We start from the raw sequence: 23,900 nt of genomic DNA, 5'->3' as shown, positions 1-23,900 counted from the left end.
GTAGCAGTACTAGACAGCCATTGGTTTCAGGAAAGATGGTCACCGCAGGAGAGCAGTCTTCCAATAAATGTTGTGGAACTAAGAGCCATTTACAATGGACTTCTTATGGTGGAAGACCTAGTATGGGTTCATCACGTGAGAGTGCAGTCGGACAATGTGACGGCAACAGCATACATAAACCGTCAGGGAGGAATAGGAAGCCACATGGCTTTTAAAGAGGCCACAAAGATTATGTCTTGGACAGAAAACCGCAACATAATCCTGTCAGCAGTCTTCATTCCAGGAATGGATAATTGGAAAGCAGACTACCTCAGTCGACAAGATATGCATCCAGGAGATTCATCCAGGGTATTCGATGCAGTGGTAAGAAGGTGGGATCTGCCGCAGATAGTTGTTCCGAGAGGCCATTAGGTCTATCAGCTGCCAAGATATTTGGCCAGGACGCGGGATCCAGCAGCAGAGGCTTGCGATTCCCTGGACATACGATCTAGTGTACATCTTCCCGTCGTTTCCCCTGTTACCGGTGAAATGGGAAAGAGCATGGGTGATTTTAATAGCACCAGACTGGCCTCGCAAAAGTTGGTACTCAGACCTGAGGGGACTCCTGGCGGAAGATTCTTGGAAACTACCGCAGAGGGAGGACCTGTTGTCACAAGGCTCATTCCTTAACCCAGATCTGAACTTTCTACGTTTGACAGTGTGGTTCTTGTGACCAGGATACTAAGAGACATGGGTATCCCGAAATCGGCTATTCCTACCATGTTAGCCCCAAGGAAGCCAGTCACAATGGCACATTACTATAGAATTTGGAAGAAATACATGGACTGGTGCCAGCCTAAGGGTTGGAACCCCAGAGAGTTCCGCCTTGCTAGACTGTTGAGGTTTCTCCAACATGGTCTGGATGGCGGTTTATCCCATTTATTAATATCAGGGCCATTAGTCGCCATCCATGAGCGTGCTATCAGTACCTTGGCCAGAGCACATAGGTTGAGAATATATCTCCTGGACTGGGCCTCCAATATCTCCTCATCTATGACCCCGAGAGTACATACGAGAGGGGTAAGCACATCCAGGGGTATACCTGTAGTGTGTATGATCCGTATCACCTCCTGCCAAAAGTCCCGCACCACCGGACATGCCCACAAAAGATGCCAGAAGGTACCGTCCAAAGAGGCACATTTCGGACATCTAGAGTCGCCCCGTCCCCCTATATTAACAAGGCGTCTGGGAGTAATATAAACTCTATGTAAGATAAATAAGTGTATTTGTTGAAAACGAGCTGAGGTGGTGGCCGCACGCGCAGCCCCCAGGGCCTCCTCCCATACCTCTAGGGGGATCGCCCCCTTTCTCTTTTCTGATCTATCTATTACTTCTTTCGACTTAAATATAAAAAAAAATAGATCAGCCATTATGCCTGTCATGTCAATTTCTGGACCTGTACTGTATTTTTGTCCTTTGCTGTTATCCATTTATATGTTTTCCAGATGTATGGTGGTTTTCTCATGTGTATTTTTGGCTGCTCAATAAACAAATTATTTAAAAAAAAATTGTCAAATGATGTCACAGATAGGAGAGTGGATGGTTTCCTAAAAAAAACATATTTTCCCTTTCTGGAGCAGTCATAAGGCCAGCCATGGCTTCTGCTTGGATAGCAAAGGCAGTGGCTGCCTAGGCTGAGGCATTGGAAGGTGATTTTTCATCAGCTTCTGGAGAGCAAAAATCTTATATAGCCCATATTAAACAAGTGGCAGTATACTTGGAAGAAGCTGCACTAGATATGGGTACTATTACTTCGAGGGCATCAGCCTCAACGATAGCTGCTCGTAGAGCAGTTTGGTTTACGTTCTTGGAAAGCTGATTCAGAATCCAAGAAAGTTTTGGAATCTTTGCCTTTTTCTGGAAATATTCTGTTTGGTAAAGAATTGACAGATATTCTGGAGTCAGAAGCAGACTCCAAGAAGGTCAAGTCTCCTTCCACATATAACCCCAGACCTAGAGGTCCGAGCTTTCAGACCTTTCGGTCTCAAGGAAAATCAAAGGGAAAAAGTGATTGCAAACAGCCCCAATGCAATAAGTTTTGGAAATCAAAAAAGCAATGGGCTACCAGAGGGCCAGCTTCCAAACCAGATGATAAGCCATCACCTTGATGGTGCAGGCCTCCACCTGGAGGAGCCCAGGGTAGGGGGCCGACTTCAGTTTGCACAGATCTGGCGACAATCTACAACAGATGCCTGGGTGCAGGAGGCGGTATCTCTAGGTTATGTTTCTCTGACGTCCTAGTGGATGCTGGGACTCCGTCAGGACCATGGGGGAATAGCGGCTCCGCAGGAGACAGGGCACAAAATTTTAAAAGTTTGACCACTAGGTGGTGTGCACTGGCTCCTCCCCCTATGACCCTCCTCCAAGCCTCAGTTAGGTTTTTGTGCCCGTCCGAGCAGGGTGCAATCTAGGTGGCTCTCCTAAAGAGCTGCTTAGAAAAAGTTTGTTAGGTTTTTTATTTTCAGTGAGTCCTGCTGGCAACAGGCTCACTGCAACGAGGGACTTAGGGGAGAAGAAGTGAACTCACCTGCGTGCAGGATGGATTTGCTTCTTAGGCTACTGGACACTAGCTCCAGAGGGACGATCACAGGTACAGCCTGGATGGGTCACCGGAGCCGCGCCGCCGACCCCCTTGCAGATGCCGAATAGAGAAGAGGTCCAGAAACCGGCGGCAGAAGACGTCTCAGTCTTCATGAGGTAGCGCACAGCACTGCAGCTGTGCGCCATTGCTCTCCGCACACTTCACACCAGCGGTCACTGAGGGTGCAGGGCGCTGGGGGGGGGCGCCCTGGGCAGCAATGTAATATACCTATTCTGGCTAAAATATATCACATAGAGCCCCGGGGGCTATATGGATGTATTTAACCCCTGCCAGGTTCCAAAAAAACCGGGAGAAGAAGCCCGCCGAAAAGGGGGCGGGGCCTATTCTCCTCAGCACACAGCGCCATTTTCCTGCACAGCTCCGCTGCGAGGAAGGCTCCCAGGACTCTCCCCTGCACTGCACTACAGAAACAGGGTAAAAACAGAGAGGGGGGGCACTTATTGGCGATATTTATAATATTTGAGCTGCTATAAAGGGAACACACTTATTAAGGTTGTCCCTATATATATTTATAGCGCTTGGGTGTGTGCTGGCAAACTCTCCCTCTGTCTCCCCAAAGGGCTAGTGGGGTCCTGTCCTCTATCAGAGCATTCCATGTGTGTCTGCTGTGTGTCGGTACGTGTGTGTCGACATGCATGAGGACGATGTTGGCGTGGAGGCGGAGCAATTGCCTGTAATGGTGATGTCACCCCCTAGGGAGTCGACACCAGAATGGATGGCTTTGTTTATGGAATTACGGGATAGTGTCAGCACGCTACAAAAGTCGGTTGACGACATGAGACAGCCGGCAAACCAGTTAGTACCTGTCCAGGCGTCTCAGACACCGTCAGGGGCTGTAAAACGCCCTTTAACTCAGTCGGTCGACACAGACCCAGACACTGACACTGAATCCAGTGTCGACGGTGAAGAAACAAACGTATTTTCCAGTAGGGCCACACGTTATATGATCACGGCAATGAAGGAGGCTTTGCATATCTCTGATACTGCAAGTACCACAAAAAGGGGTATTATGTGGGGTGTGAAAAAACTACCGATAGTTTTTCCTGAATCAGAGGAACTGAATGAAGTGTGTGATGAAGCGTGGGTTACCCCTGATAGAAAACTGCTAATTTCAAAGAAGTTATTGGCATTATACCCTTTCCCGCCAGAGGTTAGGGCGCGCTGGGAAACACCTCCTAGGGTGGATAAGGCGCTCACACGCTTATCAAAGCAAGTGGCGTTACCGTCTCCTGATACGGCCGCCCTCAAGGATCAAGCTGATAGGAGGCTGGAGAATACATTAAAAAGTATATACACACATACTGGTGTTATACTGAGACCAGCAATCGCCTCAGCATGGATGTGCAGTGCTGGCGTGGCTTGGTCGGAGTCACTGTCTGAAAATATTGATACCCTGGATAGGGACAGTATTTTACTGACTATAGAGCAGTTAAAGGATGCATTTCTTTATATGCGAGATGCACAGAGAGATATTTGCACTCTGGCATCAAGAGTAAGTGCGATGTCCATATCTGCCAGAAGAAGTTTATGGACGCGCCAGTGGTCAGGTGATGCGGATTCCAAACGACATATGGAAGTATCGCCGTATAAGGGGGAGGAATTATTTGGGGTCGGTCTATCGGATCTGGTGGCCACGGCAACGGCCGGAAAATCCACCTTTTTACCCCAGGTCACCTCCCAGCAGAAAAAGCCGCAGGCTTTTCAGCCGCAGTCCTTTCGTTCCTATAAGAACAAACGAGCAAAAGGACATTCCTATTAGGCAAAGGAAAGGGTAAGAGACTGCAACAAGCAGCTCCTTCCCTCCCCGGCTTCTACAAAGGCCTCAGCATGACGCTGGGACCTTACAAGCAGACTCAGGGGCGGTGGGGGGTCGCCTCAAACATTTCAGCGCACAGTGGGCTCACTCGCAGGTGGTCCCCTGGATCCTGCAGGTAGTATCTCAGGGTTACAGGTTGGAATTCGAGAAGTCCCCTCCTCGCCGTTTCCTAAAGTCTGCTTTGCCAACGTCTCCCTCCGACAGGGCGACGGTATTGGAGGCCATTCACAAGCTGTATTCTCAGCAGGTGGTAGTCAAGGTACCCCTCCTACAACAGGGACAGGGGTATTACTCCACGCTATTTGTGGTACCGAAGCCGGACGGCTCGGTAAGACCGATTCTAAATCTAAAATCTCTGAACCTGTACATACAAAAATTCAAGTTCAAGATGGAGTCACTCAGAGCAGTGATAGCGAATCTGGAAGAAGGGGATTTTATGGTGTCCTTGGACATCAAGGATGCTTACCTTCATGTTCCAATTTGCCCTTCACACCAAGGGTACCTCAGGTTCGTGGTACAAAACTGTCATTATCAGTTTCAGACGCTGCCGTTTGGATTGTCCACGGCACCCCGGGTCTTTACCAAGGTAATGGCCGAAATGATGATCCTTCTTCGAAGAGAAGGCGTCTTAATTATCCCTTACTTGGACGATCTCCTGATAAGGGCAAGATCCAGAGAACAGCTGGAGGTCGGAGTAGCACTAACCCAAGTAGTGCTCCAACAACACGGGTGGATTCTGAATTTTCCAAAATCCCAACTGATCCCGACGACACGTCTGTTGTTCCTAGGGATGATTCTGGACACTGTTCAGAAAAAGGTATTTCTTCCGGAGGAGAAAGCCAGGGAGTTATCCGATCTAGTCAGGAACCTCCTAAAACCAGGAAAAGTATCTGTGCATCAATGCACAAGAGTCCTGGGAAAAATGGTAGCTTCTTACGAAGCGATTCCATTCGGCAGATTCCATGCACGAACTTTTCAGTGGGATCTGCTGGACAAATGGTCCGGATCGCATCTGCAGATGCATCAGCGGATAAAATTGTCCACAAGGACAAGAGTGTCTCTGCTATGGTGGTTGCAGAGTGCTCATCTGTTAGAGGGCCGCAGATTCGGCATACAGAACTGGGTCCTAGTGACCACGGATGCCAGCCTGAGAGGCTGGGGAGCGGTCACACAGGGAAGAAACTTCCAGGGCGTGTGGTCAAGCCTGGAGACGTCTCTTCACATAAATATACTGGAGCTAAGAGCAATCTACAATGCTCTAAGCCTGGCAAAACCTCTGCTTCAGGGTCAGCCGGTGTTGATTTAGTCGGACAACATCACGGCAGTCGCCCACGTAAACAGACAGGGCGGCACAAGAAGCAGGAGGGCAATGGCAGAAGCTGCAAGGATTCTTCGCTGGGCAGAAAATCATGTGTTAGCACTGTCAGCTGTGTTCATCCCGGGAGTGGACAACTGGGAAGCAGACTTCCTCAGCAGACACGATCTGCACCCGGGAGAGTGGGGACTTCATCCAGAAGTCTTCCACATTATTGTGGTCCATTGGGAAAGACCAATGGTGGACATGATGGCGTCCCGCCTCAACAAAAAACTGGACAGGTATTGCGCCAGGTCAAGAGACCCTCAGGCAATAGCTGTAGACGCTCTGGTAACACCATGGGTGTACCAGTCAGTGTATGTGTTTCCTCCTCTGCCTCTCATACCAAAAGTACTGAGAATTATACGACAAAGGGGAGTAAGAACGATACTCGTGGCTCCGGATTGGCTAAGAAGAACTTGGTACCCGGAACTTCAGGAGATGCTCACGGCAGATCCGTGGCCTCTACCTCTAAGACGGGACCTGCTTCAGCAGGGACCGTGTCTATTCCAAGACTTACCGCGGCTGCGTTTGACGGCATGGCGGTTGAACGCCGGATCCTAAGGGAAAAAGGCATTCCGGAAGAGGTCATCCCTACCCTGGTAAAAGCCAGGAAGGAGGTGACTGCACAACATTATCACCGCATTTGGAGAAAATATGTTGCGTGGTGTGAGGCCAGGAAGGCCCTGACGGAGGAATTTCAACTGGGTCGATTCCTACAAACAGGATTTCTATGGGCCTCAAATTAGGGTCCATTAAGGTTCAAATTTCGGCCCTGTCGATTTTCTTCCAGAAAGAATTGGCTTCAGTTCCTGAAGTCCAGACTTTTGTAAAAGGAGTACTACATATACAGCCCCCGGTTGTGCCCCCAGTGGCACCGTGGGATCTTAATGTAGTTTTGGATTTTCTCAAATCCCATTGGTTTGAGCCACTCAAATCGGTGGATTTGAAATATCTTACATGGAAAGTAACCATGCTACTGGCCCTGGCTTCCGCCAGGAGAGTGTCAGAATTGGCGGCTTTATCGTATAAAAGCCCATATCTGATTTTCCATTCGGACAGGGCAGAATTGAGGACTTGTCCTCAATTTCTACCTAAGGTGGTTTCTGCATTTCACATGAACCAACCTATTGTGGTACCTGCGGCTACTAAGGACTTGGAGGATTCCAAGTTGCTTGACGTGGTCAGGGCCCTGAAAATATGTTTCCAGGACGGCTGGAGTCAGAAAATCTGACTCGCTGTTTATCCTGTATGCACCCAACAAGCTGGGTGCTCCTGTTTCTAAGCAGACGATTGCTCGTTGGATTTGTAGTACAATTCAGCTTGCACATTCTGTGGCAGGCCTGCCACAGCCAAAAATCTGTAAATGCCCACTCCACAAGGAAGGTGGGATCATCTTGGGCAGCTGCCCGAGGGGTCTCGGCTTTACAACTTTGCCGAGCAGTTACTTGGTCAGGAGCAAATACGTTTGTAAAATTCTACAAATTTGATACCCTGGCTGAGGAGGACCTGGAGTTCTCTCATTCGGTGCTGCAGAGTCATCCGCACTCTCCCGCCCGTTTGGGAGCTTTGGTATAATCCCCATGGTCCTTACGGAGTTCCCAGCATCCACTAGGACGTTAGAGAAAATAAGAGTTTACTTACCGATAATTCTATTTCTCGTAGTCCGTAGTGGATGCTGGGCGCCCATCCCAAGTGCGGATTGTCTGCAATACTGGTACATAATTATTGTTACCAAAAAAATTTGGGTTATTGTTGTAGTGAGCCATCTTTTCTAGAGGCTCCTCTATTATCATGCTGTTAACTGGGTTCAGATCACAAGTTGTACAGTGTGATTGGTGTGGCTGGTATGAGTCTTACCCGGGATTCAAAATCCTTCCTTATTGTGTACGCTCGTCCGGGCACAGTATCCTAACTGAGGCTTGGAGGAGGGTCATAGGGGGAGGAGCCAGTGCACACCAGGTGATCCTAAAGCTTTCTTTAGATGTGCCCAGTCTCCTGCGGAGCCGCTATTCCCCATGGTCCTTACGGAGTTCCCAGCATCCACTACGGACTACGAGAAATAGAATTATCGGTAAGTAAATTCTTATTTTTCTTTCAAAAAGAACTGGCTTCACTGCCTGAAGTTCAGACGTTTGTTAAGGGAGTGCTGCATATTGAGCCCCCTTTTGTGCCTCCAGAGGCACCTTGGGATCTCAACGGGGTGTTGGATTTCCTGAAATCACATTGGTTTGAACCACTTAAGACCGTGGAGTTAAAATATCTCACGTGGAAGGTGGTCATGCTGTTGGCCTTAGCTTCAGCTAGGCGAGTGTCAGAATTGGCGGCTTTGTCGTGTAAAAGCCCATATCTGATTTTCCATATGGACAGGGCAGAATTGAGGACTCGTCCCCAATTTCTCCCAAAGGTGGTATCAGCTTTTCATTTGAACCAACCTATTGTGGTGCCTGCGGCTACTGGGGACTTGGAGGATTCCAAGTTGCAGGACGTAGTCCGGGCCCTGAAAATCTATCTTTCCAGGACAGCTAGAGTCAGAAAGACTGACTCGCTATTTATCCTGCATGTACCCAACAGGCTGGGTGCTCCGGCTTCGAAGCAGACTATTGCTTGCTGGATCTGCAACTTGCACATTCCGTGGCTGGATTGCCGCATCCTAAATCTGTAAAAGCCCATTCCACAAGGAAGGTGGGCTCTTCTTGGGCGGCTGCCCGAGGGGTCTCGGCTTTACAACTTTGCCAAGCTGCTACTTGGTCAGGTTCAAACACTTTTGCAAATTTTACAAGTTTGATACACTGGCTGAGGAGGACCTTGAGTTTGCTCATTCGGTGCTGCAGAGTCATCCGCACTCTCCCGCCCGTTTGGGAGCTTTGGTATAATCCCCATGGTCTTTACGGAGTACCCAGCATCCACTGGGACGTCAGAGAAAATAAGAATTTACTCACCGGTAATTCTATTTCTCGTAGTCCGTAGTGGATGCTGGGAGCCCGTCCCACGTGCGGACTATCTGCAATACATGTATATAGTTATTGCTTAACTAAAGGGTTATTGTTCTGAGCCATCAGTTGAAAGAGGCTCAGTTATTGTTCATACTGTTAACTGGGTATAGTTATCACGAGTTGTACGGTGTGATTGGTGTGGCTGGTATGAGTCTTATATGCCCTACATACTGGCCGATTTTTGGAAAGATATGAACGATCTCGTTCACAAATGAACGAGAACTCGTTCATATCTTTCAGTGTGGAGGCTCCAGCGATGAACGATGCGCGTCCCCGCGCTCGTTCATCGCTGGTCTCCCGTCGACTGTGCATGCAGGCCAATATGGACGATCTCGTCCATATTTGCCTGCACTTCAATGCAGCCTCGTGACGGGGGGAGTGAAGAAACTTCACTCCCCCCGTCACTGCCCCCCCGGCCGCCGGGTCGGCCGTATCCGCCGTCGGGCAGCTCGGCGGCGGATCGGCTAGTGTATAGGGCCCCTTACCCTGGATTCCAAATCCTTTCCTAGTAATGTCAGCTCTTCCGGGCACAGTTTCCCTAACTGAGGTCTGGAGGAGGGGCATAGAGGAAGGAGCCAGTGCACACCAGATGTAGTACCTAATCTTCCTTTTAATAGTGCCCAGTCTCCTGCGGAGCCCGTCTATTCCCCATGGTCCTTACGGAGTACCCAGCATCCACTACGGACTACGAGAAATATAATTACCGGTGAGTAATTTCTTATTTTTTTTTGCGTCTGACTTTTTACCCTGTAACTTTTGACCCTGTCTGATTTTTGACTGTCGACCATATGGTGTCTACTTAATGACTGTCTATCTTTTAACTGTTTATCTTGTCAAAGTCAGAAAAATGTCTCAATGCACGTTGCCATATTTGCACCGCACACTGGTCCGTGCTGCGCATGCGTACGCTCTCCCGTGGAAGCGCATACCCGCAATAGCGTGCACTCGCACGCGCAGTATGCGCATTTACGGTAGAGTTTATGTGATCGTAGCGTGCGACTCATTCGTTACAAAAGTTCACAATTAATGTAGTTTATAGATCATGTTCCCCTCAATAGTTTCTGTAAGTTTGGTTTAGATAGAATGTCCCTGAGCGGAGGAATCCCTCTTTGTATTGCACGAAGGGTCTAACAGGAGTCATACAGCAGTGTTTGATACCCATCGGAAGAGTATTTAATTAGCAATATTCCGGTGTTGGTTTGGAGCGTATTAATCGCTCGTGCGAATAGTTATGGACATAAGAAGTTTATGTCCATTTCTATGATTTGCACATACTCAGGTATGCGGCGGGAAACCCAGTTCCCCACCCACCTGAGCTGTTGGAAATCAGCACAGCCCACCTGTATGAATCAACCTATGACCTTTGGTTACAGTACAGGGCCGAATTCCTGTGTCCAATAAACTGTAGGATTGTAGGGACTAGGAGATTGCATTGTGTGTGGGGCATAAATAGGCAGACCGACCACATCCAGCTCTCACTCTCTCATCAACGGTTATCTGCTGATAATCGGGAGCTGGATATCGAGGCGCTGGCGATCATACCCTTTGTGCGTAAGTTCTCTCCGTAATCATTGTCTTTCTGTGAGCCAATATCTCTCTTTCTCTCTCTATCTCTCCTCTCCTCTTTTTCTCTTAAATACTTCGTAGTATTATTGTATTGTATTGTGTTAGACCAGGATAGCATTGTAGTTTATCCCGTAGTTAGGTGTTTGGTTAGGAAGTCTTTGTTATATTGTAGTGTATCATTTGTACTGTGTTACTCTTTTACAAGTATACTAGATATAATACAGATTATAGGCTTTGGAACCCTAAACCAGTATCAGTGTATTTACTATAGTGTTAAGTGTTCACTTGAGCGTCGGTGACGCTCAAACAGCTTTGTAGATAGTCAGGTTACACAAGGTTGCATTTACACCCTGTACTCACATTAAGGTATTCTGTGTGTTTCATCGGTATAAGGTTTAATATCAAGGTATAGTGTTGTGAGCGTCTGCACCGCTAGTGACCTCCTTGTGGTCTCTAGCGTATGCTACGTTACAGCGAATCTTTCCCCTAGACATAACCAATAACGTGTCCTGTGATCACTGGGCCGTGAGCGAACGTGACGCTTGAGCGTCTCGCCTACGGCTGAGCGATCGTTACGCAAATAGCGTATCATTACGGTATTTCTTAAGTAAGCAGCGTACAGTGTTCTTAGCTTCATAAGGGTTATTTATACGACAAAGGAATTTAGCATTGTCAATTGCGGGCTCGTCCTATACTTCTCATATCTGCACTAGGTAGATCAGCAGACATTATCCCTCCAGCAAAGGGTGGGAGGTTGTCTCACAGTGCTGACGGGATAAGCGTCTGCTTCGCTTAGACAAAGAGTGCTGAAGGAACCCGGTAACCGGAAGTAAGAACAAAACGCTTGTGTCTTTTAAAACTGTTTTATTTCTCTTCTGTCTTGCGTATACACGCACGCATATATATCTGCATTTCTGTTTCATTTTTCGTATATCACTATTCCTGTTTGCCAAATTTTTATAGTTGATAGAAAGGGCTAAAAGGAGATTTGCTGTTATTTAATAGTAGAGGTGATAGTTAAAGTATAGAAGAACACACGGGTTGTCTAGAAAACAAGGCAGTCAGTGTGGATTGCGGTAGATGATCAGGGATCATCTACATTGATAAATAAATATATTGTGTTACGGTGGATCCTTTGCATTGCGTACACGTGTCGCTAACAAAGACTAGCGTACGCAATCCAAAAGGCAGACGCACGCAGCGTACACTACGCAACGTAGCGTCTGGTTACGCCCACGTAGCTCAAGTTGTGATAAAGTGGATTTTAGCGCAAAGCGATAATTAGCGCAAAGGCGATAAGTAACGCACAGCGGTAGATAACGCGACGCGGTAAATAACGCAAATCTATTTTTTTTGGAAAATCTGAAATTTAGTTTAACAGATCCTGCTCCTAATTGGTAACACTTTTGGCCTGAAGACAATTTCTGCGCAGAAATAGATATAGAAACAAAGTGTACATGTGTTGAGTGAGTGTGTTTTGTATACAAAAGTTTATATAACTTTAAGGTGGAACCAAAAGGAAAGTCGGGTACTCGTTAAGGAACATACGTGTAAGTGACATATACGGTGGCCAGGGAGGCATCCCTGGTTAAAATAATATTTGAGCATTAGAGTATAGCGGACCATAAGGTATCAAGACCAGGAGGTCATAAGGTAAACAGACCAGGAGGTCGTAAGGTAACAGGTAAATAGACAAAAAGGTCCGCTATAAAAGTCCAGTGGCACAACGCCTGGGGTGTTGGTGCAGAACCCATATAGGCCATACAAGCTCTGGTTGAAGGAATCGCAGCCGAAAACATCGATTCCATTGATCTTTCAGTACATGACAAGTAGTGCTCGTGTACTGAACGATTGGACCACACGTAATTGTGTGCAGTAGTTAGTAATCTGACCTAAATACCATTAGAGTAAAGTGGTCACAAACGCTATCTGTACATTCTGACGTGATTTGTGTAATTTTTTATTTTTGGAAGGGAAGTTCGCTGGTCACTCAGGAACTATCTAACAACCCCAACTTTACTGGAAAGAGTAAGTGTCCTGCGGGTAACCCTCATATGTTCCAGTAAACTAAAGGTTCACAGGGGCCCTGGGTTGGGTACCACAGCTCTGGTTTACAGTGATTGCGGCACAGGCCAACGTGGGCGAGAAGTAAGTGGGGTACTTGATAAACCACCACCGCCGGCCTGCCCAAGGACATCTTGGTTTGTTTGTAAGGGTTCGCTGAAAACCTTGAGATAAAAGATCCAAGGAGGAATAAGCAACGCCTACAGATTATGGGGGCCATTTGTTCCGGTAGGGGGCGATCAACCCAGGTTCAGGTTGATTCGGAGGACCGACCAGTTGGGTCGGCAAGATACATTATGTGTGAAAAATACGGTAGTCACACAGAGGTTTTATGTGATGAATGGCAAAGAATGACTGTACAAGACAGGGACAAGTTCCCAAGAATAGGTAGCTTCAGTCCAGAGGTGTTACAAAATTTAAGGAGGAGGATAAGTCTCGTTGAACTAACGAAGAGACAAAATAAACATTATGAATATTTACAGTTATGGCAACAGGAAAGTGAATTACAAAGAGAGTCTATTGACTTTTCTGACTCTTATCTTGAGAGGAGAGACATGGCATCGGGAGAGGAGTTGATTGCGGAGAGAAAAGCACAAGGGTGGAACAATAAAAATGCACTTAGTAACTGTATTAAGAATGAAAGTGTTAAATGTAATAATGTTTATGAAAATGAAAGTGTAAAAATTACAAATGTTAACCTGTGCAAGTCGCACCCCATGTTAAACTTCCCTCAGGAATACAAACAAGACAGTGAGCCCAGAACGATGTCAGCACCTTTTCCAACAACCATCACAGAAGCCATCCAGGTGGACACGACCAAATGGGTAAAGGCAATAATCGAACCCCCTAACGGAGGGTCAGGTGAGGTCGTGTCCACAGGTACGTACAATGTTTCATATCACGCACAAACAGATGTACCCCATATTGTAAGGCCAACACAAGATGATGGAACTGAGCTCAATCTGGCCAGGGTGATCTCAGTCCCCAATGGGAAGACTGACGATCAGGGAATCATTCCCGTCAAGGACAGTGCAATGCGCTGTCTCTTGTCCCGGACCGAATTGAGATCAATTGTGTCTGAATTTCCTGATCCTAGGAAAAATCTAGCCAAATGTCAAAGGTTTATAAAAGAACTAGGAAACGCCACAGAACCCACCAACAAAGAGTGGCGGACAGTGCTGAGGGCATGTTTGCCCTCCAGGGTTGACCCTGAAAAGTTCATTGCTGATTGTAAATTAAACACAGAGGTACTTAGTACGGAGGAACACAATCAGGAATGTATTAGGCAGATTAACCGACAGTTAGGAATATATTTCCCAGCTGCTGTCAAGTGGAATGAAATTTTCTCCATAAGACAAAACGAAAGGGAAAATGTTTCTAATTATTTCAATCGAGCACTGCAAATAATGGCTGGAAACACTGGGATCACGGACATCAAGACAAATGCACAACATAGAAGAATAGCGGTTAAGGTATTAATGAATGGTTTAAAAGATGAATTAAAAACAAGGGTACAGACCACCAACCCAAACTGGAGAGATATCTCGGTGACTGCACTAAGAGAGGCCGTCATCAATCAGGATCAGAATATCACCAGATACAGAGGGTCACAAAGAGATAAGTTAATGGCAGCAAAAATACAGGCCCAAACCACAAGACCACCCCAACAAAAGCCCCACACCCCTGCGAGAAATCCAGATATGGTAGTCTGTTACCATTGTCATAGAAAGGGACACATTGCAAGAGATTGTAGATCACGAGAAAGACAACACCATAATCATAAAAACCAAGGAACCAGGGAAGCACAGGGGAAACGATTGATGATGATGAGCATCCGAGCGTTTGAGGAGGCATCAAATCAGCCAAGACCCCATTTCACTGACACTTGGAGGAAGCCCAGGATTTGTTACCATTGTAGGAGAGAAGGGCATTATGCCCACAACTGCAACAGCCCACATAAAGTTAGACCCCCTAGACCAAAAAATGAGCAAAATTACAACACACACCATTATAATCAAGAATCACATAGGCAGGAAAGGTGATTGTTAGGAATGGAGGCAAGCCTGAGGTAACGGTTAATGAAGTGGGAGGTCATTCCCTGAAGACACAGGAATGACCGGGTGAAAAGTTGTAAATGTATTCGTGAAAATCTTTTTCTCTTTTCTCACTCTCTATCCCCATCTCTGACGATTATTGGTAAGAATTCAAACATTGCATATTCGCTTGGTCCTTGCAGAAGTCTACCAAACCCCAGCATGACCTACCCACCACAATGTATTCTGGCCAGATACAGACAGTGGAATAATGCAAGTGCTGGTGGGGAGGGACTGCTCAAGGAAACCAGTAGATACATAGATATGACAGCCTAATAAGTCTGACAATGTTTTTCTAATGCTAACAATGTTTTCTTACAATGTTTAAAAATGCTTTGTTTCTCTTCTCTTATTGATGGTTATTGTCGAGTTATGTAATGTATATATGCACATGAATTGTTCTCTATCTCTTTTGTTTTTATTTTCTCTCTCTTCTCACTCATGTTTCCATGATTTAAAGATGGTATGTCACCCCTCAGTTGGACCAATGGTAATGCCAGATTTTTGCTCCTTACAGAAAGATCGTCGGTTAGGAAGGAATATTGCATCACCAGAATGATCGTTTTTGAAGACTGAGAGACAACACCTTTGAGAGGACAGCAGAACAAGAAGAACAACAAGACGAGAGAACTTATTATCGTAACGAGTTCTCTCCCCCTCAAACTGATTTTCTTATGCCCCATTTACAAATTTCTTCTTTTCTCCTCCTGTAAGATGGACTTGCCCCAAGAGACTGTGATATGGATTTTTCCCGTTAACCATGATGTTGACCAGAGCAGTCTGTTTCGGTGAGAGTACCAGTGAGGTCGAGAAAGGATCCAGAAAGGCCCTGATGACTGAGACGGAGGTGTAAATTTCCAATAGCAACCCAATCACCAAGCAAAGGCGAGTACCGGGCACGATCTAACAACCATGTTATTTGTAAACAACTGTGAAGGAATGTTAGTTCAAAAAAAAAAAAGAAAATTGTATCTGTAGGCTCTGTGATAATCTGGTTGAAGATGGATGCATAAAGAAATGCCAATCCAGTCTTAATATCCATATGGACCGGCATCCATTGAGTGACTATCACTCCTCAGTGGGTAGTGTGTTAAATAAAACTGATTGTTGGGTATGCTCTCAAGTACCTCAGGGTCATAGTAAATCAGGGCTAGTACCATTTCCTTTAACGTTAGGGGAGGTACTTGAGCTAAGTGGTGGGAGACCGGTGGACCGGAGGTTTAACATCTCCAGCCCTCCTAGTTTGAAGCTCCACCAATACCATGTGGATAGGTCCCTCATATGTTTTAACATCTCCAATCCTAGAAAACCGGGAAATTGGGAAGTGTCATGGAGCAACCTTACCATGACCTTTTCACACAGAGCAGATAGAATGCCTACAGATACAGAGCTCGTACGCCACATAGCCAGTAGAGGAAAATCTTTTCGGTATCGATATACCTTAGGAAATAGGATTACTAAAGTTGGAGAGGTATCACCAGGATACTGTGCACATATCGTACAAACTGATACGTGCATTAGACAGATGGAAGAATTAGGGTCAGGAGATTTCACCTGGAAGGTTTGTAACATGGTCATGTCCTTCTCCGTCCCTTATGTTCTCCCCGATGATGCATATTTCATATGCGGGAGAAAGGCGTACAAGTGGCTTGCCCCAAACTCTGAAGGATTGTGTTATATTGGAAAAGTATTGCCTGAAGTAATGACTGTTACACATGACAAAATGAAGGATATACACCGTGGTGCCCAAACTCCTTATACTCACACTCACTACGAGCACCTTGTTAAAAGACAACTGTCAGAAAGGTTAGAGCATCCGGCCTCTGATCTTATCCATGAATCCACCGGGATTCAGGTTCTGGTAGCGTTAGATTTCACTCGCACCGCTCGAGGTGTGATGAATTATAGATACATTTCCGCACTCGCCAATTTGTTAGATAATATCACTGAAATGTATGATGACACGTTTAGATACACTGGAAGAGAACTTCAAGCTTACAAAACAGAACTAGTTCAGCATAGAATGGTTCTTAATTATCTTACAGCAGTAACAGGCGGATATTGTGTTACATTGGCAACACAGTACGGCATAAAGTGTTGCACGTATATCACAAATAGCACCGAGGATCCGGTAGAGGTCATAGACCAAAAGATGGACGACATTCTGCAATTAAAATGGGAATTTCGTCGAAAACACAATCTCACCCTTGTTGCTGTAGGTAATGAGCTGACTGGTTGGGTGTCATGGTTGAACCCGCGAAATTGGTTCTCCGGTTTGGGAGAGTGGGCTCAAGGAGTCATAATGGATGTTGGAAAGTTTCTACTGTGTATCTTGGGTGTCGTTATATCGATTGGATTGATATTTAGATGCGGGCAGGCTTTGACGAAGTGTAAACAAAGTACGAAAGTGATGAGCTTGAGGAGTGAGGAAACTGTAATTAACCTGGATTTGATTTATGACCCAATGCTAGAAACCATGACGTAATGATGTAATGAGTATACGGTCCGTCTTTCACCCATTTCTATGTTTTCCTCCGAGGTACAAAGACCCACGTAGACGAAGGATTTGATGAGCCAAGGGGCCGACAACGGAAAGATGGAAAGAGGAAGAGCAGACGACCTGATATACAAGATTTTGATGGACAATGCCATGGGTACCCCAGTTTCCCTAGGAACTTTAAAATCACGCTAGCCCAACATTTTTTTGTAAATCCATGGACGTTGATTGCTTTACTCACGATTTATGAGCAAAAGCACAAAGAAGAAGACTCCAAGCAACCGACACCAATCAAGACCTCAATCGACGAACGTACATTACCCTGACATAGAATATCATTGCATTTTTCGTAAGTGTTCTTTATCTTCATCTCTGCAACCCTCAGGCAATAACACACATAGTCGATAGGGAATACAGGCACAGATAGCAGCAACCACATACCCCCCCCCCAATTCATGTATCATCAACTAAAATGTGCATCCCCATTTTGTTACAACTACAGCCGAAATGAGCTCGGTAAAGTTTGACAGCCCATCCACAGACCTGTACCACAGGATAAGAAGGAATTCAAATGTATACTTCGCAATACCTCGAAGCTTGATCTACCACACGTACGGCACGATGATACATGACCCTCCAAACATGGACTCATACACACATGCTCCTGCTTTCTCACTAGGTCATACCCTCTTCACACCTTCTCCTCTCTCCTCCCCTACCCAACCATGGAAATCAATTAACCCCTGACTTACATTTTTCTCCTTAAATATTTTGTGGCAGTTATTATTGACTGCCAAAGGGTGGACTGTCAAAGTCAGAAAAATGTCTCAATGCACGTTGCCATATTTGCACCGCACACTGGTCCGTGCTGCGCATGCGTACGCTCTCCCGTGGAAGCGCATACCCGCAATAGCGTGCACTCGCACGCGCAGTATGCGCATTTACGGTAGAGTTTATGTGATCGTAGCGTGCGACTCATTCGTTACAAAAGTTCACAATTAATGTAGTTTATAGATCATGTTCCCCTCAATAGTTTCTGTAAGTTTGGTTTAGATAGAATGTCCCTGAGCGGAGGAATCCCTCTTTGTATTGCACGAAGGGTCTAACAGGAGTCATACAGCAGTGTTTGATACCCATCGGAAGAGTATTTAATTAGCAATATTCCGGTGTTGGTTTGGAGCGTATTAATCGCTCGTGCGAATAGTTATGGACATAAGAAGTTTATGTCCATTTCTATGATTTGCACATACTCAGGTATGCGGCGGGAAACCCAGTTCCCCACCCACCTGAGCTGTTGGAAATCAGCACAGCCCACCTGTATGAATCAACCTATGACCTTTGGTTACAGTACAGGGCCGAATTCCTGTGTCCAATAAACTGTAGGATTGTAGGGACTAGGAGATTGCATTGTGTGTGGGGCATAAATAGGCAGACCGACCACATCCAGCTCTCACTCTCTCATCAACGGTTATCTGCTGATAATCGGGAGCTGGATATCGAGGCGCTGGCGATCATACCCTTTGTGCGTAAGTTCTCTCCGTAATCATTGTCTTTCTGTGAGCCAATATCTCTCTTTCTCTCTCTATCTCTCCTCTCCTCTTTTTCTCTTAAATACTTCGTAGTATTATTGTATTGTATTGTGTTAGACCAGGATAGCATTGTAGTTTATCCCGTAGTTAGGTGTTTGGTTAGGAAGTCTTTGTTATATTGTAGTGTATCATTTGTACTGTGTTACTCTTTTACAAGTATACTAGATATAATACAGATTATAGGCTTTGGAACCCTAAACCAGTATCAGTGTATTTACTATAGTGTTAAGTGTTCACTTGAGCGTCGGTGACGCTCAAACAGCTTTGTAGATAGTCAGGTTACACAAGGTTGCATTTACACCCTGTACTCACATTAAGGTATTCTGTGTGTTTCATCGGTATAAGGTTTAATATCAAGGTATAGTGTTGTGAGCGTCTGCACCGCTAGTGACCTCCTTGTGGTCTCTAGCGTATGCTACGTTACAGCGAATCTTTCCCCTAGACATAACCAATAACGTGTCCTGTGATCACTGGGCCGTGAGCGAACGTGACGCTTGAGCGTCTCGCCTACGGCTGAGCGATCGTTACGCAAATAGCGTATCATTACGGTATTTCTTAAGTAAGCAGCGTACAGTGTTCTTAGCTTCATAAGGGTTATTTATACGACAAAGGAATTTAGCATTGTCAATCTACAGACTGGAACCCAAATAGTACACACAAGGACACTGTGCTGATTAATTTGATATGTGACATTTGTATATTGTGTGTGACAGAGTATGTACAGTATATGGAGCATAACGGAACTTGGATTGGAACAAAGCTGTGGCTGCTACATTGTAGCACTGTGTATACAGATTACTACCCCTTTCAGACCGCCACCACTGAACACGGGTTATTGGCACATGAACGCACATAACCCGTGTTCAGGTGCGCTCTGAAAGGTGCCAGGGCTGAAATACGGTGTTCAACCCAGCTCACTGTGCGGTGTGAACGGGAGCCGGGTCGATGCGACCCGTTTCCCGTTCACACTGTGTACGGGCAGCACTTGGAGATCATGTGATCCCCAAGCGCCGTCATCAACTCTGCAATATGCCGGGTTGCAGTCATCGGCTATGGGTCGCACACTTGGAATCTCCCGTCTGCGACCCACCTCAGGCGGTCTGAAAGGGGTATCAGAGACTTTGTCGCACACAGATATACAAGTGTTATATATCACATTAATCTGCACATCCTCTTGGTGCATCCTAGCCAAATTATGAGCTGCATTTTCAGCAAAAGAGATGCCCAACACTAGCAGCCTTTTGCAGGACCAAGCTCACTGAGAGGGGCTGTTTGGCATGAATGCAGCAATGATGTATGAGGACACATCTGTACATTACCATATATTTATTGTATTTCCAGCAGATGGATGTAACAGAAGAAATATACCCCAGGAACATCTTGCTTTATCTCCAGACTGTGAAATAGAAGATACCACACGAAATTCTCCAGGAGAAACCCCTTTTAGCCTAATTATGCATTCAGTACTCCACCGTGCAGATATGTCTTCTGATCTCTCTTCTCATGAGGAATATTGTACTGATAACTCAGATATTGGTCTATCTATTACAGCTCTTACAGTAGATAAGGTATTTCCTAATAATGCAGATGATAAATGTATTTCACAGGACACAAAGCTTATTGCCCACAAGCCAACTAAGAAACGTGGGAAGCGATTTTCATGTTCTCACTGTGAGAAATGTTTTAGAGATAAAACAGCTCTTGTTATACATGAGAGAACTCACACTGGTGAGAAACCATTTGAATGTTGTGAGTGTGGGAAAGGTTTTGCAGTCAAATCTGCTCTTGTTACACATGAAAGAAGTCACACAGGTGAGAAACCATTCAGATGTTCTGAGTGTGGGAAATGTTTTACAATGAAAGCATCTCTTGTTTTACATCAAACAGTGCACACTGGTGTGAAGCCTTTTTCATGTTCTGAGTGTGGGAAATGTTTTAGAGACAAGTCGGCACTTCTTATACATCAGAGAACTCACACAGATGAGAAACCATTTTCATGTACTGAGTGTGGGAAATGTTTTACACAAAAATCACATCTTGCTACACATCAGAGAACTCACACAGGTGAGAAGCCATTTTCATGTTCTGAGTGTGGGAAATGTTTCAGAGAAAAATCACATCTTGTTGTACACGAGAGAAGTCACACAGGTGAGAACCAATATTCATGTTCAGAGTGTGGAAAATGTTTGAGAAACAAGTCAAGTTTTCTTATACATCAGAGAATTCACACAGGTGAGAATACATTTACATGTTCTGAGTGTGGGAAATGTTTTACAAGCAAATCACATCTTGTTAGACATGAGAGAATTCACACAGGCGAGTCCTTTTCATGTTCTGAATGTGGAAAATGTTTCTTTGGGGACAAATCAGCTCTTGCTATACATCAAAGACATCATACAGGTGTGAAGCCATTTCCATGCTCTGAGTGTGGGAAATGTTTTATACAGAAATCAGCACTTGTTTCACATCAGAAAGTTCATACAGATGAGAAGCCGTTTCCATGCTCTGAATGTGAGAAATGTTTTAGAAAAAAATCGCAACTTGTTGAACATCAGAGAGTTCATACAGGTGAGAAGCCATTTCCATGTTCTGAGTGTGGGAAACGTTTTAGAGTAAAATCAGCTCTCGTTGTGCACGAGAGAACTCACACTGGTGAGAAACCATTTTCCTGCTCTGAGTGTGAGAAATGTTTTTCGGACAAATCTCAGTTTTCTAGACATCGAAGAACTCACACAGGAGAGAAGCCATATTCATGTGCTGAGTGTGGGAAATGTTTTTCAGACAAATCTGTTCTTGAAACACACAAGAGAAGTCACACAGGGGAGAAACCATTTTCATGTGCTGAGTGTGGGAGATGTTTTATTAATAAATCTTCTCTTCTTGAGCATGAGAGAATTCACACAGGTGAGAAACCATTTTCATGCTCTGAGTGTGGGAAATGTTTTACACGGAAATCAAAGCTTGTTTCACATCAGAGATCTCACCCAGGTGAGAATCAAATTTCATGCTCTAATTGAGGAAAAAGACAGTAATCTGATCTTGTTAAATATTCAGTTATTTACACCATTTTAGACAGGTGAAATATTAGAAAGTATTTTATCTAAAGAACAAATGATGTTATAATATATAAAGGGTTGAAGTGGAAGCATATGCGCTACTGTTGAAATTGTATCTCTTTACGTTTTTGTGATTTTTCTTTTTCACTGTCAGTAAGGCTGGTGGGACACTGTGCCATGGGGATTACAGGATGGACAGGAGTTTGGCACTTAAACTACTGTCACTTTAATTGTTGGCTTCATGCAACCCGATAATGCCAGTTTCTTTTAGGTGCCTTAAGGAGATGGGGCACGTTTTGGAAGGCTGCTATGCATCCTCTCTTATACATACTTCATTTTATGTTTTTATTTGTAACTTTTACTTTCTAGTTATGTGCTATGCGCTGCGTGTAACAGCTTCAGTGCAAGTGGCGGCTGTGAGCTGGTCTTTGCTTGCCGTGTGGCAGCCGCGAAGAGGGGGTGCGCTTCCAGCTGGGTCCCCCTACAGCACTCTGGTCTCTGAGACCTCCTGGACCTGGGGACAGTATGCACTCTCAATCTTGTAGAGGGTACAGGAGCGCCAGCGCTGTCACAGACAGTGGACCATCTTACCGGGGTTTTTTACAGGGCGGCTCCATTAACGAGAGCGTGCCACGGACAGGCAGCCTGGCTATTGGGATAAAGATAACAGATAGCGCTACTGAAGCATCACTCGCCACACTTTACATAGAGATTAACAGTTCAGAAGACCATAAAATTATAACATATTTAGTTACAATTAAATACTAATATAGCATACAAGGGCTGAGTAACAATGTTAATAAACACATTGCATGTATATATATATATATATATATATATATCAGATAGCTGTAACGGTATAATAGTATGCAGTCTATGATGTAAGAAATAAAAGGTATAGTCTGGGATCCGGATGCGATTATATAGGTAAAATGAAAAAGTAGCCGTTAATAGTTGTGGGCTTTGGAGACTACTAGTAAAGCTCCGTCAGTCTCAATAGTATATATACACACTCACCCGCTGGGCACTTTGAAGGCTGTGTATTAGCTAAAATCGGTGCAACTCCTCTATTTTGTTACTCAGCCTTTTTATGCTATATTAGTGTTTCATTGTAAGTAAATATGTTCTCATTTTTTGGTCTATTAAAGTGTTTATTTTTATGTAAATTGTGGTGCTTCAGTAGCGCTGTTATCTTTATCTTGTTTTATTGTCTATAGAGCAGGGCTTAAAGTGGCCCTGGTGAGGTGGTGGAACTCATGGAGGCACCAGGACCTAAGCAAGGAGTAGGTGGCTGCAGCTCATCAGAACACTAGTGCCGCCTGCATCATTGATTGACGCAGATAATGGGGCGGGCTTTTCTGTTGGAATTACTGTGCAGGGCAATGGAGATGTGGAACTAGTTCCCCCTACCATTACAGGTGGTGGAACTCCGTTCCACCTCATTCCCCCCCCCCCCCCCCACTTTAGCCCCTGCTATAGAGGACTAGCACACCTCTAATCAGTTTAGCTGCTGCACCTGCACTTAACCCCTCACACTACTTTTACTGCAGTCTGAGTGTAGGACCATACATAAAACCTTTTATAGCCTGGCTATTGGGGCATATTAAGTGCTTTCCACTCACAAGGGAGAAGTGCTTTAACACTGTGCAGCCACAGACTCTGTGGCAGAGCTCGACACTGCTGTCTCCTCCTCTCTTTAACCTCCAATGACAGTCTTTCTTGTGAGCAGGATGCAGACTGAGAAGTGAAACTAACTTCTGGACCCTGCATGTGATCATCGCTTCTGCAAGTTTATACAAGGCTGGGCAAGCTCCTCTCTTCAGCAGCTGTTTGCTTTGGGAAGGCTGAGTATTACTTATACTTATTACCTCTGCTGTTCTCAAGAGTTGTGCAGTTGCTCAGTGACATATGACATTACTTGCTGTGCCTAGGTATTTGTCTGTCTTTCTTCTACTATACATAGCATGGCCTGTAGGGACTATGATGGACAAAGCCAAAATAATCAAACTGAAAAAAACTACTATGGCTTTGTATTTTATTTGTGCATAGTGTAATATTACATTACCGTGTGGAGAGGTGGACTCTGAGGTGCTGATGGCTCTGATGATCAGTGCTTCAGCTCTATCTGTCCTGGCCAGCCAGTTCATATTCAGTGGGACAAAACCATGGTGGTGGCACATGTAAGTCATAAAGGAGGCACACAGTGAGGCAGAGGTGGCCTGAATACC

General features: G+C 45.3%; 1 protein-coding gene across 1 annotated transcript; it reads left to right on the top strand.

Annotated features, from left to right (window-relative positions):
- Positions 1-19,893: 19,893 nt before the first annotated feature.
- LOC135057185 (gastrula zinc finger protein XlCGF26.1-like) lies at positions 19,894-21,783 on the top strand. Its single transcript, XM_063963083.1, has one exon. The coding sequence runs from the start codon at positions 19,894-19,896 to the stop codon at positions 21,631-21,633; it is 1,740 nt and encodes a 579-aa protein (XP_063819153.1). The 3' UTR covers positions 21,634-21,783.
- The last annotated feature ends 2,117 nt before the right edge of the window (positions 21,784-23,900 follow it).

Source organism: Pseudophryne corroboree, chromosome 3, assembly GCF_028390025.1.
Source record: "Pseudophryne corroboree isolate aPseCor3 chromosome 3, aPseCor3.hap2, whole genome shotgun sequence".
NCBI classification, from domain to species: Eukaryota; Metazoa; Chordata; class Amphibia; order Anura; family Myobatrachidae; genus Pseudophryne; species Pseudophryne corroboree.
The sequence above is the reverse complement of the archived record's forward strand: the minus strand, read 5'-3'. Positions and strand labels throughout refer to the sequence as shown.

Excerpts from the sequence above, each read along its gene's own strand:
- LOC135057185 (XM_063963083.1), top strand. The coding sequence starts at position 19,894 with ATGAATGCAGCAATGATGTATGAGGACACATCTGTACATTACCATATA.